The sequence below is a fragment of the Chelon labrosus genome (assembly GCF_963514085.1).
Source record: "Chelon labrosus genome assembly, chromosome: 12".
Taxonomy (NCBI): domain Eukaryota; kingdom Metazoa; phylum Chordata; class Actinopteri; order Mugiliformes; family Mugilidae; genus Chelon; species Chelon labrosus.
In genome coordinates this window covers 10,851,178-10,870,388 of record NC_140345.1, presented here as the reverse complement: position 1 = coordinate 10,870,388, position 19,211 = coordinate 10,851,178, and the positions used below count along the sequence as shown (strand labels likewise).

At 40.8% G+C, this 19,211-nt stretch overlaps 2 protein-coding genes across 2 annotated transcripts in view; one reads left to right on the top strand and one right to left on the bottom strand.

Moving 5' to 3' along the window:
- adam22 (ADAM metallopeptidase domain 22) overlaps window positions 1-19,211 on the top strand; it is a gene marked incomplete at both ends in the record, with an annotated part of 51,154 nt that overhangs the window by 24,077 nt on the left and 7,866 nt on the right. Inside the window, 14 exons of the mRNA XM_084557861.1 lie at window positions 9,827-9,893; window positions 10,051-10,127; window positions 10,588-10,662; window positions 11,133-11,204; window positions 12,266-12,432; window positions 13,263-13,347; window positions 13,634-13,724; window positions 13,823-13,874; window positions 17,253-17,352; window positions 17,454-17,525; window positions 17,843-17,935; window positions 18,785-18,865; window positions 18,961-19,011; window positions 19,124-19,187. Coding sequence (XP_084413987.1) covers window positions 9,827-9,893; window positions 10,051-10,127; window positions 10,588-10,662; window positions 11,133-11,204; window positions 12,266-12,432; window positions 13,263-13,347; window positions 13,634-13,724; window positions 13,823-13,874; window positions 17,253-17,352; window positions 17,454-17,525; window positions 17,843-17,935; window positions 18,785-18,865; window positions 18,961-19,011; window positions 19,124-19,187 — 1,147 coding nt within the window. The remainder of the gene's footprint in view (window positions 1-9,826; window positions 9,894-10,050; window positions 10,128-10,587; window positions 10,663-11,132; window positions 11,205-12,265; window positions 12,433-13,262; window positions 13,348-13,633; window positions 13,725-13,822; window positions 13,875-17,252; window positions 17,353-17,453; window positions 17,526-17,842; window positions 17,936-18,784; window positions 18,866-18,960; window positions 19,012-19,123; window positions 19,188-19,211) is intronic.
- On the bottom strand, window positions 4,384-8,905 carry cldn12 (claudin 12). The gene is made up of 3 exons (XM_084557613.1): window positions 8,783-8,905; window positions 7,219-7,479; window positions 4,384-7,122 (listed from the first exon to the last, which is right to left on the bottom strand). The coding sequence occupies exons 2-3, from the start codon at window positions 7,435-7,437 to the stop codon at window positions 6,232-6,234; spliced, it is 1,110 nt and encodes a 369-aa protein (XP_084413739.1). The 5' UTR covers window positions 7,438-7,479; window positions 8,783-8,905; the 3' UTR covers window positions 4,384-6,231.

The window sequence follows — 19,211 nt, the reverse complement described above, 5'->3', positions numbered from 1 at the left end:
CCCTGAGGAGTCCCCTCTGAGGAGCTCAAGTTCCTCTTTATCTTTACCAACCGACATATTTAGCACATGTTCTTTTAAAATGATTTGCATCCGGCTGTTATTTAACACTATTAATTATTCATAATGTAGGTTCCCTTGAATTTTCAGTGTTCATGCTTTCTTGGGTTGGTGCTGAAGCTTTGGTAAACTGTGCACTCGTCACTTTGCTCTCGGCTACAAAGTGTTTGTTGGACACTCTTCAGGTGTTGGGTGTAATAACTGACCCAGGACATGGTAGTTTATCTGTTCCTGTCACAACAGGGAATATTCCATCAGAACTTTTACCAAATTATAATGCCACACAACAGTTTCATAGTGTACCCCCTTTAACATGCTGAAGTACCACCTGGAATACAAATAGCACATGTGAGAATGGTTTTTATGGTATTACAGGATTTGGAAGTTATTGCCTTGAGAGGAGGCTGAGACAAATCGCAATCAGTTACAGATCACACACCAGTCATTTCGACTTTTCCTTACAGAACCCTGAATGCAGCACACACACACGTAGACAACACAGCTCTCAGATTTTCTGAGTCACAAAGCCAGCATAGAGAAGAACAGCCTATTAGATGATAACAATTACAAGCATCATGGTCAGAACCTAAAGACAGATCTGAGATGGTCTAAAGATGCGTTAAGTATGAGAGGGAAAGAACAAAACACTGTGTGTGTGAGAGAGACTTCCTTTCTGCTCTAATTAAAACCTACAGAAGATTTGTGTGTTAATCGGTAAGGGACGAAAAGAGACCAGATAATAGATGTCACGGACGTAAGTGTGTTTGTGTCCGTGTGCGCACTCGTGGTAGCTGCAGCTTGGCACACATTTACTAAAGCTTCGTTCCCATATGACAGGTCTAGTGCCAACAATATTGAAAGAGAAGGTATGAGAGAAAATAAAGAGGATGGACGGACAAAAGAAAACTGACGAGGAGGAAGGGGCATAGCAGGAGGTCTTGGTTGAGCCAAATGGAATTAAGCTGCTTGATATTGTATGAGAGAGAAACTATAAAACAAGAGAAACTCATTTATTTATAATGGTCGCTATTGCCGGGAAATCTGAATTTAATAAAAGCGAGGGCGTGTTGTGGATGTGAAAAATGGTGGAAATAAAATAGTAGACGGAGAGGGAGAGCGTGCTTGTTTGTTTCATACGTCCTGCTTTTCCATCCTCTTCCTCGCCTCTCCTCTGCCTCCGTCGTTCCTCTCCGATGTTTTCTGGAGAGGCTGAATTATTCAAGCGATGAGAGAGAGAGAGAGAGAGAGAGAGAGAGAGAGAGAGAGAGAGAGAGAGATGTAGATCTTAACTCAGAATATTTCTGCACCGCTCCCCTACATAGATACAGCGCCTTGGTCATTCAGTCATGTAAAATGCACACAGATTGGAAAACCTTTTAATTTATAGTTACGTTTTTGTACACGGCTATATATGAAATAGTATAAAAATACCAGTAGAGCAACATCTTTAAGTGTCGTGTTCAAAAATTTAAAGAAAAACATCAATCACAGATGTTTAAGTTCAACATTTCACATTACTTGCACGCTCTTCATCCTCTGTTACATTTGAACGTTTCATGTGTGACATTACTTTTAGACTGAAGTGTTTCCATGTAAGGCTTCGTCATGCTTCACTATATTCATCCAGTGCTTCAGTGTCCTGTACTTCGCAGATGCAGATTTTAAAATATGTGATCTGTTATCATACTTTGTTGCATTTATGCACCAATAATAATAAAAATATAATATAAAGCTGTAGCACTAACATAGATTTTGTTTCTTCTCAATGAGTCGTTTAACTTTGATTTAAGTAATAACAAAGCAGTGGTAATGATTGTAAATGTGTAATCTGTGGATTTTCCACTGTGATGGATGCCATTTTATTCCTGATAGTATTATTATGGCTTCATATTTGCTGAGATCTCAACAAATTCTATATTACTGCTGCCCTGTGATAGACTGGCGACCTGTCCAGGGTGCAACCTGCCTCTGGCCCAGTGTCAGCTGGGATAGGATCCAACTCCCGCAATTATCTGCATAATAAGCAGCAAAGATAATAGATGAATAGCTGACATATTACCACTTTTAATCAAGTAAAGGATTATATTTTCTTGTTCATCTTTCAGTGAAACAATCATTTCACTTGTAGCTGCGAAATACTATAACTCATCTGTGCTTCTTTATAAAAAAAAAATCACAACACATTTATCCATGCTGTAGTACAAATATTGACACATTTCTGGCTGCAGGTACGCAACTCAATTGGCAGTATTGGTCTTGTTAGTTTGGGAATGCTGTCTGCATATCAATGCCGTGGCCGCTGCTGCCCTCGAGCCCAGCGGTGGCTGTCAGTTTGTCAGCACCGAGCCCTGGATGTCTGCTCCCAGAGGCAACAGTCCATCCAGACTGTCTCTCCCCCTCTGGATTTCTACCGGAGTATCTCTTTTTCTATTTTACTCTCGTTATTTGCGTCTCTTTGTCTCCTGCGACACATGGCTCGGTCTGCAAGTCCACGTCGGACACGCATGTCTGCAGGAGAAACCTAGCTCTCTGTGTGTGACATTAAGAGGCTCTTATGGAAGCAGTTCTTTGAAAGGTTGCATGCTCAGTCATGCTCTTGTTATATTATACAAACAGCCATACACCACTGTGAGACTTTGCGCTAATTGGGGTAGTTAAGTTTAAAAAACAGAATAGAGAAACATGGTTGGGAGAAGGCTGTGTTGAGATAGAGAGTCAGCGTGGCTCCTGTCCTGCCATATGGTAAATCCATCTGCCCTTCTTCCGCCAAGGCAGAAGAAGTTATACAGGACATTAGATAAATGTGTCTTGAACAAGCGGCTCTTGTCACTTCATGCAGCTGAACTAGCTTTAAACTGTTTTGTTTTGTTATGTAAAAAGGCTTGTATACAAGTCGACTACTGCAGTGAGTCATCTATATCGCCAAAATTAAAGTTCACAGGATAAGAACGTGATGTTCTCAGGCGCTGCATGGCCGATGAAGCTTGTGCTTCTTGAGCGTGTTGGGAATCCGTGTGAGCGTGCAGACATCATAGGGAGGATGTGTGATGCTGATATGCGTTTGCAGAAAACACCATATGTTTAGCCACCCTGGATTGTTGGACACCCTTCCCGCCCCACCTGCACTTCGGAGCCACAACCACCATTGACTTGCAGTGAGGACTGAGACAAAGCATAGTGCAGTCTTTGTGTTGATGTTCTAGTAACTGTGAGTTACAGCGTATTTCAACTGTGTGAAAGCTAAAAAAAGAAAGCAGGGATATTAAATATAACATTTGCATTGTTACATAAAATCTTCAGTCTTGCAGCTATTTGACGCTTTACTGCATGACCACGTCTTTGTTCTAAATGCTCAGTACATACAACATCAGCATGCTAACAGTCTCACAGAGACGACACTTAAAGGCTTTTTTTTTTTTTTTTTTTTTACAGTAGTCTGAACTCACAAGGTGTTGAAGTGACAGAAATCTAGCTTTGTTGCTTCTCACTATTTTAAATCATTTTAAATTGACCATCTCAGAGTTTTAGACTGTTAGCATCTTAGTGTTTCCGCATTTCCAAATCCCCGATCTTGTGATGTTCAGAAATGGTTTCCTTTATTATTGTTTGTTTGGGGGATCTGACCTGCAGGAGGTAGACGACAGGAGGCTTAAGGGATAACGGAAGATGAGGGGGTGGGGAGTTGAAGGGTGATGGGAGGGGAGCGTATCGATGGTGGCAGGTTTTATGGTGGGGGTGTTTGCATTAGGTGCCAAAGGGAGGATTTTTTTATAGGCATGCAAGCTGGGAATAACACTGAAGCATGATGGGATATAAAAAAAGGGGGGGAGGGTGAGGGTGGGGGTCTCCCTGTGGCCTGAAGCCAACTTCATGTTACTAAACCAGGACCAGTTCATTCACACATGCACCGAGAGAGTGGAAAGCATGTTATCCCTCCCTGCTTTATATTCATGAGCCAGCAGTCTGTGTCTGAGGTCCCGTTTCCATTGGCAACCCCGAGCCCCGCCCCCGTTCCTTTCTAGCACAACATGAGAATCCCATCTGTATAGACCCTTAATCTCCACCGCCACACACAACCTGCCGAGTCTGTGCGTATGTATCTTCAAACTGAGATTATTGGCAGGGAGAAATTATCTGAGAACAAAGAAGGCATGGTCAAGAAACTGTTTCATTACGCTAGCGCTACCTCAGTGGCACTACCACTGCTCTGATAATGATTTCTGATACTATGTGTATGTGCTAGAAATAATACAAGAGCTGCTATGTCAAACACTGCTTCAAATTACGAGTCTTATTAATCACCAGCCGCTAAACTCTCAAGTGTCACATCAAAGGAGTTGGTTCCAATTATAACTGCAGCAGTTTACGCTGGTGGTTTTTAATTCAAATGCTCCGTCCGCTTGGACTACATCAAAGATAAGACAAGGCACAGGAGTACTAAAAGCTGTATTTTAATTGAATGCTTAGTGTCGTTAATTGCCTTTTGAGGTTCTTAGCTTCAATATTTGTCCGCAGAGCTGATAAAGTGGTTGTCGTGGCAAATGTCAACTTGTTTATCCTCTCAAAGTTGCTTTAAAATTGCTCTGAGTTCAGTCTGTAAGTATTACTGTAAGTCACTTAGAGGCACAATCATGCAAATGGCATCACTAAGTAGGAAATAAACAGCATCCCACAATAAATCAGTTCATAAATCCAACTACATAAGGCCCTTTAACATTTTGAGGCATTTGTGTGAAACCAGAACCTCACAGGCTTTGTCAAACAATACATTGATTAAAATGTGGAAACATAACCAGCTGAAACTATCACAGTGGCACATAAGAGCAAATTATGTCCTTGAATTACTATTCCAGACTGACTTGAAATGACGCTCAGTTGAACCTCTTAGTTTTTTTGTGTTGTTGCCATGGCTCTTGGGCACTTTGAGGCAGTCATTAGGTTATATCATTCTTGGCCTTGTTTATAGACAGGCACACATTTTTATTATGATTTTAGTTTTATTTGAAATAAAAAGATGACAGCGTAGAAAACCGTGTTTCTTTTACAATTTCACGGACCTCAACACTTTAGAATAACACGGTGGACATTAAAAATGCAGATCAGTGCTCAATAGGCAAAATACACAGGAGGCAGCAAAACTTAAATTTGGCGTCATCACAAGGACTATCGCTACTGAACGATCGCTTCCAGCTAGGTTGGCAAATGTTTAAGAGCACAGTAGACACATTTTGTCCCCTTAGAAACCACAGTTAGTGTTTTTGACATCACAGTTCATAATTATAATATAATTTCACAGAGTCATTCAAATAGCATTTGTATATCAATTTAAGACAGGTGAAGAGTATGCTACAGTAAATGATTAGAAGACATATATTTAAAACAATGCACAAAGCAAAAAAAAAAAAGCAAAAGGCAATGTAAACTGGCACGGTATTCTCATAATTAGTGCATCGAAAAAAACTGCAACAGCTGCTCTTCAGAGGGCACAGTGACATTTTTAACAATTCATGTTACAACAACAGACAAATAAAATACAAACAGGTGATCCAGTTAGTGGTGTAAGTCAGTGTTATGTTCAGTAGAGATAACAGAAGACCTCCATACTCTAAACAAGCAAAATTAAGTTGAGTCGGAAGGTAAAGTAACAACATAACGTAACAGAAAATAATATATCTGAGGACAAGCTGTCAAGGGTTGGAATATATATAGAACCACTTAGTAACAGTAGTGAGAAAGTTGGTCCATTGGCCACTTCAGGAACTTAAACTTAAATGATCCCGCTTTGCTTGTAAATAGTGAGACAAGCTCGCTGGCTGCAGTGTCCATTTTCGGCTATAAATAAAAGTTAGTTTTCTTCCCTTTCCACAATACTAAATTGAATACAGAGGTATTTGCACCAGTGCTAGTGTCATATTCTTTTCAAAAATAATCTCATCCTTCATATACTGTAGTACCTCCAGGGTTATTCTGACTGACTCTCGTCCTCTGTGATCAACAATTTACAAACCTGGACTGACAGACAGAATTTTTAAAACCATCACTCCAGAGTCTGTAAATAGCTCTCAAGTTATTAACTTTCATCTATCATACTCTATTAGTTTTGTTAGTGATGAACAATATGAAGGTTTATTGACAGAAGCCTTCAACGTGGTAAAGTTATCAGCCTCTCTCCTCTCACTGTGTCAGTACGGGAATGTCAATCTCTATGGCCGACATCCGTGAGCGGCTGGAGTAGCGGTGGCCTACATGGCTGGATGCATAACCCTGAGAAGGAGCGTAACTCTGTGATGGAGCATAACTCTGAGAGGGAGCGTAACTCTGAGAGGGCGCGTAACTCTGAGAGGGAGCGTGACTGTGAGAGGGAGCGTAACTCTGAGAGGGAGCGTGTGACGGAGCATAGCTGTAGACTTGGGTCCCTCCCACCTCTGAACCATACCCATCTGGAGCAGAAAGCTGAGACATGAACACCTGCGGAGCTGCAGGGGCGATCACACTTTGTGTGTAGCCCTGAATGGGCACATAAGGGTGTGTGTCAATCACTGTGGGAGGATATGTCTGAGGTGGGAAGGGTTGCGGACCATAAACTGGTGAAGGAGGATACCCGTTGGCAGTGAGAGGCTGGGTGGACGGAGAGGTAGACATGGAGGGTAAAGGCAACCAGAAGGGTGAAGGCAACTTCTTACACATACAGTACCACATGAACATCAGCAGCGCAGACAGCATCAGTCCTCCAGAGCAGCCTATAGATACGTACACAGCAAATCCGTCTGAGAAAATGTTGTCGTATTTGGCGTTCATCTCCTTGGTGCGGAAGAGGAACCACACTGAGGGCGCGATGGCGACGGCTCCACCCAGAAACAAGAACGTCCCGGCCACCAGGTGACAGCCTGCACTGTTCACTAGGAATCGAATCGTTTTAATGTCCGGTTCAGGCTTGTCTGAGCAGCAGCAGGTTTTACACATCCCAGCCATGCACAGCAGCAAGGCCAGAGAGCTGAGCATCAGGCCGGCCGGAAGGCAGAACTGCAGGAGCCGCAGATCCAACTGGTCCACTTTAGAGTACCACTGGAAATGAAAGATGATATCTCTTAGAATCACTTAGGACATAAATGAAACAATAATAAAAAAACAAACAAGAGGAAAGCAAATTTCTGATAATACCTCTGAATCATAGTAGTAACATCCCGAATAGCCATCTTGCTTCACACATTTAGCCCACAGCCCATCATAGACACTGATATTTTTGGCATTGCGATTGAAGGTGACGAGTCTGGTTACACGCCACTGTGGGATCACAGTAGCCACAACAATCCCACTCACAGACACAAAGGCCATGATGAAGGAAAAAGCATTGGTGGCGTGGATGTCCCGGCACGACATGGTTGCAGTTAGAAAGTGATGCTTCCAGGAGAGTTCCTGTTCCTGGATAAACAGACGAAGTGCGACAGAAAGCAGAGGCTGGTCAGAACCGGGGAAAGCACTGTGACTATACAGTTTTTTTTTTAAATACACAAAACTCCTGAAAATAACGTTGTTATACAAGTTTATCCAAATGGCCCCATTAGTACTGAATCTAACTGTGCCATGGGCTGACCTAGCTATGGGCATCCCCCCCTGTATTTCTATTCACCACAGTGTAGTTGACCCAATATCTGCTGTCCCAGAGAAACAATGCTCTCATTTCATTAGCAAACAAAGTGGGAATGACTTGGTGGCTGAGCTTGCAGTGAGAGTGTCTATACAGCAGTGAATAGACGGTACAGTGGAACAATAAGTAACTGAATTAGAGGCTTGAACCTGCCTGTGTGACGTGATGGCAGTTACTTTTACGTTAATATAAAATAGAGCTGCTCTACTTGTACCAAAGCCAAAAAGATGCGATTATACCGTCCATGTTTGATGCTTACCTGCTGTCAGTTCAGGAGTTGATTTAGGCTTTACTGATTATGTTTAAATCACTTTTTGGTCCCTGGACACGTTTCTTTAAGCTGTTTACATTGTCTCGTAGTTTAAAACTAAAGATGAGCATGGATTTGCAGACAGGACCCCTCTCATGCAAACAATTTCAAAAGACAGCTTTTTGAAAGATTAAGAACTTCAGATATGTCTTAACAGTGTTTAATTTATTTATTTGTGGTTACTGTTATTTTTACTCAACTTCTAGTACTTATCATATTTAACTATAATCCCTAAATATTTAATTCCTATTAACTTGTAAAATTAAACTCTTAAATCGTTGTTTTTATATATATATATATGTATATATTCAGGCTTCGTGGTACTGTCTGGCTAAAATCCATTAGGTGACTGGATAAACAGCAGACGTGCTGTAATTTCAGGTCACTTGTGTGTGACTGGAGATGCACCATAACTGTGTAATAACAGGTATTTATCTAGCTATTATCACACTGAGCAGCCAGTTAGCCCACAGAGCTAGGCTAACTATCGGTAGTGTTATTAGCTACTGTGCTAGGTCTTTTAACCAACTGAATAGACGGTACTTACAACACATGTATATGTAAACAAGCGTGTTCACTACAATCGACTGTGTCTATAACTCAAATGAGCGTGAAATGTGTGGTACGAACAAATTAAACGCAAGCTAACTAGCCAGCTAGCCGACGGCTAACAAGTTAGCATTACAGTAACATTAACCTGTTGCATCCCGATTGTTTTACTGCGAAGCTCAAGCACGTTAACAACATTTAACATAAGCGTACAATACCGTATATTTCCAGATGTTAAATTGTGTGTTTTACAGCGAAGTCGGTGTCATTTCGCCCTGGTCCCCTTTTACACACTTGTGAACACAAACCAAACCACGGCCTTTTACAGTAGCTCCGAGAGTAAACAGGATGTGGTCGCTGAATAAGTTGAGGCGTTTCCGTCTCACAGGTGGTTAAAACCCTGTACAGCCACTGGGTTAACCATTACTTTAGCGCTGATGTTGTTCACTAATGTTAAATCGTGTTACTCCTAATATTATTAATAAACGATCGTTGAACTCACAGGGAACATAATAATCATTTATATCAAATTGTCCTGAGGTAGATTACACATATAACGAATGTGTCTGCCATTGATATTTGTTTTTCTGATAAGGTAAGATAGGTGACTTTTTTAGGTGATAGTACAATGATAATAAAATATATCTGATCTGATCTTATCTTTTTTCTATTAAGTACTGTAAGTGTTTTGTAAGATGTTTTATACCCTGTCCAACCCAACTTTAACATTTCTTTAATGACCGTATATTATTTATTTGAGTCAAGTTATTTGTCTAATGACTAGTCCGAGCTTAACTGACGAACTTGGGTTGTATACATAAACACATTTATCCAAAGCAAGGCTGCAAATTCAGGTCATTAATACAGATAAGACAGAACTGGAATTTATCTCAGAATGGTTGCTGACAAAACTAGCAGCATGGAAATTATTTATTTAGTTTTTAAGCAAGTTTATCTCAGGTGAAGGTTTACCTCAGGTTACCACAGCTGCTTGACTCCCAGATGAGGGCATTTGTTCTGTTAAGCTGTTCTGTATAAAAATGTGAAACGGTTGTGTACGTTGTACTGATGTTGTGGTGGGGCTCTGCTATTCACCCAGCTCTACACATCTGTATCTGTCGTCTTGGTAGAGGGGGCTGAGATCTTTCAAGTGGATGAAGAAATTTGTGCACCATGAAGGAAAAGCCAGCATCCCAGAGTCTTTGCTGTGACTGTGTCACTGATGAACAAAGTCATTAAATCCTTGTTTTTGTGTCTACCAGGGAGATGTTCGCATTCATATGATATATAAATCAGCAGGGGAAGAGGGACTGGGTGATCTCCTCAGTGGTAAGATGATGGCTGAATAACTGAATAACTGCAATTAATATTTATTGAAGCAAAATTACTGTTTGGTTTTGTGATTTACTTCAATTCAAACTGCATATAGAAAGTGTCTCTGTCTGCTCCTGCTTGTTGATAGAATTAAATGTCTTTTGTTTACCAGGTGATCTACCGGAGCCGCCTTTTCCCAGCCCTCCATTCCCTGGATCAAGAGTTGTTCACAGGAGAAAAAAGAGACAGGTAAATCCTCAGCATGAGCAGACAAGGGACTCTGATGGACTTATTTTGTGGATGAGCATGTGTGATAGTGTAAAAAGAGATTAAGAGATGATCATCCTTTTGATGCTTTTAGTCTAAACCTGATTATGCAGTACCCCCCCATATGTTTCCCCCATAGCTTCTTCTTCTTTTTCTTCTTCTTCTTCTTCATGAAATATGTATGTATCTGAGCAGAGGCTGCTTCTTGCCTCGTCTTCTCCCAGTCACATGTCTCTGCAGCTGTCTGTCCCTCAGCTTTCAGTGCTGCAGACAAAAGGCGGTTTAACTTTGCAAAGTTCTTATGCATTGATTTGTCATTTCTTTTATTGTCTTCATGACCGAGGGGACGTGTTGACTTTTGTGTTTACTGCGCTGTTCTGAAATTCTCCTTGATATGCAAACGTTGGGAGTGTGTGCTAATGTGACAAAACTGTTCTCTCAGGCTTCACTTGCGTCACGAAGTGTTGAAGATGAGCCCAAATACATCGAGCTTATGGTCATCAATGACCATTTGATGGTAAGATTTTAACTAGTTACAGTTTGATGTGAATGTGCAAATGTGATGCAGTAAAAAATGTGAAAGTTATAATAATTTAACATTATATTCGTATTCAAAGTATGAAATAGTTCAGTTAGACTCTGCCTATGAGCGATATTTGAGAGTAGTTCAATTTCATTTTATTTGTCTAATGAAAACTGGACAACATTACCAACCTGAACCTGAATCTGGGCGGGCAGAGAGTCAAGACTATAGACAGAGTAAGAGTGTGCACATTAAATGCTGCCTGTGTTGTGCAGTTTTGATCCATATGTGTCTGGCTAAGATCCAGTGAAACAGAACATATTTAGTTTCAAACACAATAAATGTGACTTTATAAGTGAGTTAAATATTCAGACAAAGATTCATTTTGTGCGTATAAATGGCTTAAATTAATCTGTTCCAGGTAATGAATCCCATATTTATTTCTTTGTCTTTTTTTCCCTCAGTATAAGAAGCATCGACTTTCCGTTGGGCACACCAACAACAATGCTAAGACAGTGGTCAATATAGCTGACATGGTAAGAATTGTATTGATCCTCTTCTTGGAAAGCTTGCCACAAGCACTCCCAGGTATTACAGCTGAGTACACATTGCACTGATTTCTCATTTAACCAACCTCACTCTCTCCACTTAAAGCCTCTCCTGGCCCATAATATGCTGCGAGCAGCCATTAACCAGCCAGTTATTAGTTTCCAGATGTCAGAGGACTGAGACAGCCTCCCAACAGAACTGAGGCAGATATTTAAATGTTGGATTATTTGTAGCCACGTCTGTGTGCTGTGTTACTGAAATCTGACCTGCTACGGGGTCATGTCTGTAAGCTGATAGGCTGGTGAAGCTGGAGAGAGGTCATGCTCTGTGTTGTGTCCTTGAAGATGATCATATGAAGACCCTGTCTGGGAAGGATGCATCGATTTCCAACAGCAGGAAACATTAATACTTCCAAATGCTATTTCTCTGCACCTGATAAAAGGCCTGACATGTTGTAATTTCCCCATCAAATAGTAAAAGGATTTGTACATGACCGAGGCAGAATAAGATGTAGCACAGGTCTAGTGCAGACTCACCGTCTGAAGGTTTTATTGTTGCGTCCACACCAGAACTCTCCACAGAGATTCACAACCAGAGGCAGTGTCAGGGATCGAGCCAAGCATATATCACTGACCACTTCCTTTCTGCTCGGCCAGCGTCTCCTCAAGACTCTCGGCGTTCAGTTTAACTGTGGAAGCTTTGCTCTTCTCCGGTGTTTATCTGGCCTGAGGCCCCGACAGATTTCCATCTTATGAAAGCAAACATTTTTATTTGCCAGTGCCTCCGCTCCTGCTTCGTCCTTCAGACTGTTACCTTTGTTGACTGTCTGGTCCCTCATGATGCGCTGCTGTCTGGTAGAAGGATCATACTGACAGTTTGACCGCTGTCATAATATACAGCTGGAGATTTTGATGAGTGTGAAGCATGCCTGTCAGTTATGATATTGATCCCTCCATGTCATGTTGGCACTTTCAGTTACTCAAGTACCTAAAGCTCTGTGACTTTCAAAAGACGACGTCCTGACGTTAACTTTACTTTGATTCCCCAGATTTTCAGGGAACAGCTTAATACCCGGATTGTGCTAGTTGCCATGGAGACCTGGTTAGCCGAGAACAAGTTTAACATCGACGATGACCCCATGGTGACTCTGAAGGAGTTCATGAAGTACCGAAAAGACTTCATCAAGGAGAAATGCGACTCTGTTCACCTCTTCTCGTAAGTCTGGACATTTAAAAGAGAGTTTATTGTGTTCAACTCCTTTCTATTAAAGGTCCCGTAGGCAGGATTGCGAAGATCCAGGACTTAGCCAAAAAATTTTAACATCGACAACTTCTCAGTCCCTCCCCCCTTTCCGCTAAAGCCCAAAACGGTCTCCCAAGCCCCTCCCCCCACAAGGGAGCGCTGTGCAGGATAGAGCGCGTGCATATTGGCCCTGGAATACTGTGCACGAGCAGAGAACCGAGAGAGAGCGAGTAAACAAACTAGCATGGAACACACCGACGTAACAACAACAAAATAGTTTTTATAATACCCTTCGTTATTGCTAAATAATTTGACCTAAAGTACAACGATACAGTCGTTATACTTTAGGTCAAAATATTTAGCAATAGTCAACTTTAGGACAAAACCAAGGTTAGGATGTTTCTAAAAGTAGCCTACATTGGTGATGTTTGCTATCAGTAACAGTTAGAAGCATTTATTGTGGCGTTTTATTCCACAGTTTAGATTTATCAATTTGCTATGTGGTAGATATATGACCGCTACCTGTTGATGTGGTTATGAAATGCGTGTCCATGAGCAGTGATTGACACTCTGTTAGATACACCCCTGGTCTTGATTGGTGCATCTGAATATGGAGCGTTGGATGTCTTGCAAATCGCGCTACAGGCTCTAGGTGGGGCCAGAGGAGCCGAATTTTTTTTAAAATGACCTGCTTCATGCAATTATACTTGAACATAGGGTCAGTTTCAGCAAATATGACAGAAAGTTAGTTTTATAAGGCTTTCCTACTGCACCTTTAAATGTATAACTTTCTCCTTTTTCAGAGGGAATCGCTTTCATAGCAGCTGGGGTGGAGCTTCCTACATGGGAGGAGTTTGCTCTCTTACTAAAGGAGGGGGGGTCAATGAGGTGAGTTTCCAAAAACTCCAAATTTTACCTTCAGCTCAGGGTTAATTCATGACAAGATATAGGCCACACAAAGCACAGTCATGGGCTAATGTCATTATTTCAAACCTACGCTGAACACCAGCAAAATGCTGTTTTCTCTCATTAATGCGGCAAATTTAGATTTTCCACGTCAGTGCTGTGCATGCATTCCCGTAATATGCTGTAGTCTCTATTTTTCTTACTATTTATATTGATCTTTTCTCCAGACTAATTAAAAATTCTGCTTTTGCCCCCCTTTCTTCATCAGTATGGGAAAACAAATGAGATGGCCATAACTCTGGCTCAGTCTCTTGGGCAGAACATTGGCATCTTCTCTGACAAGAAGAGGATCCTCAATGGTACTCAGTTAAACCTTAATGAATCCTTTATTAATGAGGAACAATCATTTAAATCCTGGTTTTGATGCGATCGCAATGTTTTTTTGGGTTTATTCCAGGGGAATGCAAGTGTGATGATCGCTGGGCAGGCTGTATCATGGATGACATTGGGTAAGTTAGTCTAAAAGTGCACCTCACAACCAGAGCCATGTCATCTCTCACAGATGCCGGTGACTCAGTCCGTCATCTGTGCAACAAATTCTGATCACAGTAGTGAGTTGGATGCAGCATTACTCAGACTATAAATAATTATGTTTTTTGTCTTATCACATCTATTAAAACGGATGGTTATTATCACAAATCAAGTTGGGCAATTTCTATTTAGAATGTGATCCTAGACATATTCTCTATATAATTAGAATTAATTAAATATAATTAAGTCTTCTAATTGTTATAAACTCATTAATTGTCTGCACCTTTTAAATTTTATCAGACTATTCTTCTGTTTATGAGTTTAAATCTGCTAATTTCAGTATTTCCATCCTCTGGAGTGTTGTTGTAGTTTTATGATTCACCACTAGACGTCAGTCCAGGTTCATTTCTTCACATTATATAACTTCATTCACTAGTTATGTCTTATGTAATTTTTTTGCTTGCAAAGATTAGAAACTAGGCTATAAATCAGTGTGTGTATGTTTTATGTTGTCAGTTTCATGCAGGACTTACAACAGTGTTTGTCTTAAAATATGTTTGTGTACAGTGCGAGCCTGCTTGGCGTCCTGCCACAGTGAACATATGGATGTGTGTACTTGTCTGCAGGTGGCTGTGTGATGTGTGTTTGTGTTTGTGTGTGTGTGTGTGTGTGTGTGTGTGTACTGTATACCCCTCTTCTTAAATACTTCTTGCGTTTCCCCTCTATCCCGAATGGGACAGCAGGTGAGCAGAGGCTTGCTAGAGCGTTGCTTGTGCTGATTTTGAACCAACTGGCTGCCTCGGAGGAGGTTGTCAGTCATCACAACCTTTCCTGTTTCATTCTACAGCACTACGGCCACTGTGGCCCCAGCTTCTCTTTTTATTTAAGTGATATGAACAAATACAGTTTGATGTCCTGTTTATAAAACACTGGCTGTATTTTTCATATTTCACATGTACTTAATATGTATTCTTTTGGCAGTCTGATCAGCCAAGGAAATTTCATTAAGTTGTTTTTTCAAATTATTGAAAGGCTCTTTCTCCACACTGCCCTTTGAAAGTCAAAACTTTTCATCACTTATTTTTGTCCATGTCTAACCGATTGATACAGTCTGCAATGTCATTCTCATCTTAGGTCAGTCCCCTTCACTTGCCTTTTAACACTTCCCTAACCTTCTGCTTCCAAATCTATTGGTCACCAGGACAAACCTGCTCTAACGTCACAAGGTCACATGACAGAGGGCAGGCCACTCTTTTGAGCCTGTCACCTGTGAATGGACCCAACCCCAGTTAGTTTTCTCTAAAATCAAGTCAATGGTATTTCAGACATTTGTATTCAATGAGCAACTCAGTCATGTCCGTTGACAAAAATTTATTTTTATCCCTCCGCCCCTGCATGTGTGATCTCACTAACCTCACTACTACAACTAACTATCTTCACACTTTTTTCACAGGTTTTAGCTACTGTGTGTGACTGTGTGTACCTGAGTGTGCCTCTGAGTGGATTCGTCTGTTCACATAATGCGTACTCCTATGCAATGTGTGTGTCTGGCAGCTTTTTATGAGCATCCTAAATCCTAACTACACCTTGCATGAACTTGGTAAAAAAGACACAGTCCTTATAGAAACTAGACTGTCTGGATATGCTTGAAGGCTGAGTTAGGATTTGGAAACAGCACTTTGATTTACTGAAAGTATTTACTACTTGTATTTCCTTTCTGTTTCTTCTCATGAACAAGTGAATGGTGCCATGAACAAACCAGGATAAAATATGTATTTTGAGGCATATAAAGTTACAAAATTGAATACTTTTTCGATGTAATGAGTACGCAGGATACACAGACATGTCATAGACTCTGCACATTTAAAAAGTGCTGCAGAGATGAATCAGTGGTTGTGTGTGGTGTAGATGCTGCCAAGCCTCCTAACAGCCACCAGGGGGTGATAGGCTGACGTGATGAATCTACATACATGTGGTGCCTAGTACACTATGTTATGTATATATATATATATATTAGTTACCAAAGGTAATTTTTTAAAGCAGTGTTTTTTATATATATGTATATTCTGCAATAATACATATTTTGATCCTACAGTCTTATGTGAAAAAAAGTGTTTTTTGTCATGGCTGAATAATAATACAATTCCACGTGGCAATGATTGTACTTCTCCCATTGACTGGTGAATCATTCAAGCATGTCTCATCTTTACTTCACCCCTCGTAATAATATAAAAGGGGATGAGAGCTACAAAATTTTAACAAGATTCAGCCCTGGCACAAATTTAGAAATCAAAGATGCAAGTGCCAAATAACAACTGGGACAACTTTAAACCCAATTACTGTAGGAAATCTTTATGAAATATTGTAGTGCACTTCATCCATCCTCAGTGCATCATTACTTGGCACCTTCTGTAACCATCATCATCGTAGGTGGCTTCATTCAGTTGCATTACATACCAAAGAGACTCCGATTCTCTCTTAGCGAGTCTCTCTGTTATTGCATTGTCTCCTCTGACAGTCCTGATGAGCCACAGCGTCAGAGCCCCTCTAGTTAAACATGTGCCTCCAGAATACTCAGGATTATGCTTTTTTATTTTTATTTTTGATTGATTTCATTTAAATCATCCGAATTAGCGCTGGACATATGATTGAAACAGCTCAACTTTATTTTTCAACACATCAGTTCACTTAAGATAATGATTGGGCTCCAAGTAAATGTGTCATCCAGCTGCACTTTACCCGTTTATTATAAATTAACTGAAACACAGCAGCGCATCAAAGAGTTGATGATCCCATCGCTTATCTGAGCATCTTGTGAAAATGTATTAAATACTAATGTGGTCTCTTACAGAGACAATAGCAAGTGATAATGCAATAACTGGATGAAATCAAATCATTCGCAAATTAAAGTTAATTTACAGGACAAAGTAAAAACAGAGCATCTAAGGATCCATTTCCATCCCACACTGTATCTCCATATGATCCTCACAACATTAGCTGTCCTGTATATCTGTCCCCATGTTATTGTAAGGATCTCGTCTGAACTGTGAGTATGGTAAACCTGTGATACCCTAAATATTTATGGTGTCTTTGGTAAGAAATGCAACTTTGCAATGGCCAGGTCTGTGCTAGTGAATATAACATTTAAGTAATAAAGTATAATGGTACAAAAAAGGTTAAAATTTTATTTTATAGGTAAAAATGCTTAAAGCTGTATTTTCCCCACACTATTTGTTAAATGTTTTGTCCTCTAGTGTGGTTTTGGAGCAAACCTTCTTTCTCACAGTAATGTCTGGGGATGTTTTATGTATTTGATCCGCAGTAACAACATAATATTCTGTGGTTGTATTGAGCAGTTTCTACCTGCCCAAGAAGTTCTCTGAGTGCAACGTGGAGGAGTACCATAACTTTCTGAACAGCGGTGGAGGAGCCTGTCTGTTCAACAAACCTCTGAAGGTATATCATACACACACGCACACTGGACACGCTGGACACGCTGGACATGCTGGACATGCATATATTAATGTGTATATTCATTTTGACCTTTTTCCACTCAGCTGCTGGACCCTCCAGAATGTGGAAATGGCTTCGTGGAGCCAGGAGAGGAGTGTGACTGTGGCAATGCGGCGGTGAGTTAAAATGTCTCTAGGTGAACTGATGAATGCAAATTGGGAGATGTATTCTGAAGATTTAACCGAATAATCATCTGAGGTCAAGACGATGGGCTAATTGCCCGACAGGAAAACCACCTGCTGTGTCAGGCTTGGTCTAAGAGGAGGTCATGTCTAGCGCTGAAGTAATTTCACTGGAGAAATCAAGGCACTTATTACTGGTGGAGTTTGTCCGCGGAGAACCTCTTTTTAAATCGATTATATGATGTAAAACACAACATTCATTAAAAGAAAAGAACACATCTGAGATCTGTTTCTGTTTGTTTGTCTTTTAGGAGTGTGCGAGGGAAGGGGAGAACTGCTGTAAGAACTGCACCCTGACTCAAGGCTCCAACTGTAGCAACGGACTCTGCTGCAACAACTGCCAGGTACAAAACAGGCCACGCCTGCGGTGAACGAGAGAGCTCAACACACTGCAGCTAAGGGAACACATGCAAACAGACAAAACACAGTCAAAGTCTTCCTCAGTTTGACAGCACATGTGCAGCAAATACAGAAATGCAATGCAAGTAGAGCAAAGCAAAGTACAACAGAAATGTTTCCAGGGACCCACAAAGGGATGAACGGGTCTGAGACACGTCTCAAAGTTATTGAAGTTCGCTATCCATCAGTGGTGTTGGAAATGAGTTGAAATGTAATCTAATCTTTCTAAGGCTTTTGCTTATTATTAGCCTGTCATTACAAATAATCCATCAAACTGCACAATTTATTTACCATTTGATGGCATTAATAATATTTATTTTATTTATTCGCTGTATGGGGTCCCCTGGAAACATTTCCCTTTCCATTTCTTTGCTGGTTTTTGTTGTTGGTGTGAGTATTTGCAGCAGATGCATTGTCAAACTGATGACAACGTTTTCTTAGTTTGCCTGTGTTTTCTTACGTCACATTGTCCTGGCCACTGTAAAAGCCGTGTATATCAATGCCTTTAAAAATGCAACTGCCATTTGGCTTTCTTTCAGTCTTATAATTCAGTGGTTTTGGAGCAGCGAACAAAGACAACTTGCTATTTAGAATTATGGACATATGTCAAAATGAATGGTTAAATAAATGCTGGCGTAGTTGAGCTGTGAATTGGGGGAATATGGGACACAGATGGACTAATAGTGGCGTGGGATATCAAAAGAGAAAAAGATTCCCATTTCCCGATGTTGTCACTGCAACTTAAACTCAAACCCCCTTGCAGTCTCTTTGATCTGTATTGTATGCTGCTGCAGATGGAGGTCAGAGGAGTTGTGTGCCGAGACGCAGTGAATGATTGTGACATCCCAGAAGACTGCTCAGGCAATTCCAGCCAGGTGAGCAAGGGCTTTCTTCACGCGGCACATATAAACATGTGTTCATGTTCAGATTCATGTGACAGTATTTCTGAGGCATTCTCTGCTTCTTGCAGTGTCCACCAAATGTGCACAAGATGGATGGTTACACATGTGAAAAAGACCAGGTGAGATGTTAAACAGTTGAATGAGTTCTTAGATTAAAGGTTTATTTTATGCTCAGGACCAGCTCTGTTGACAATTTATTAACAGTCACATATAATATTTCTCTCTCCACAGGGCCGCTGCTTCAATGGAAGGTGTAAAACCAAAGACAGACAGTGCAAGTACATTTGGGGAGAGAGTAAGTGTATTATCTCTCATGCAT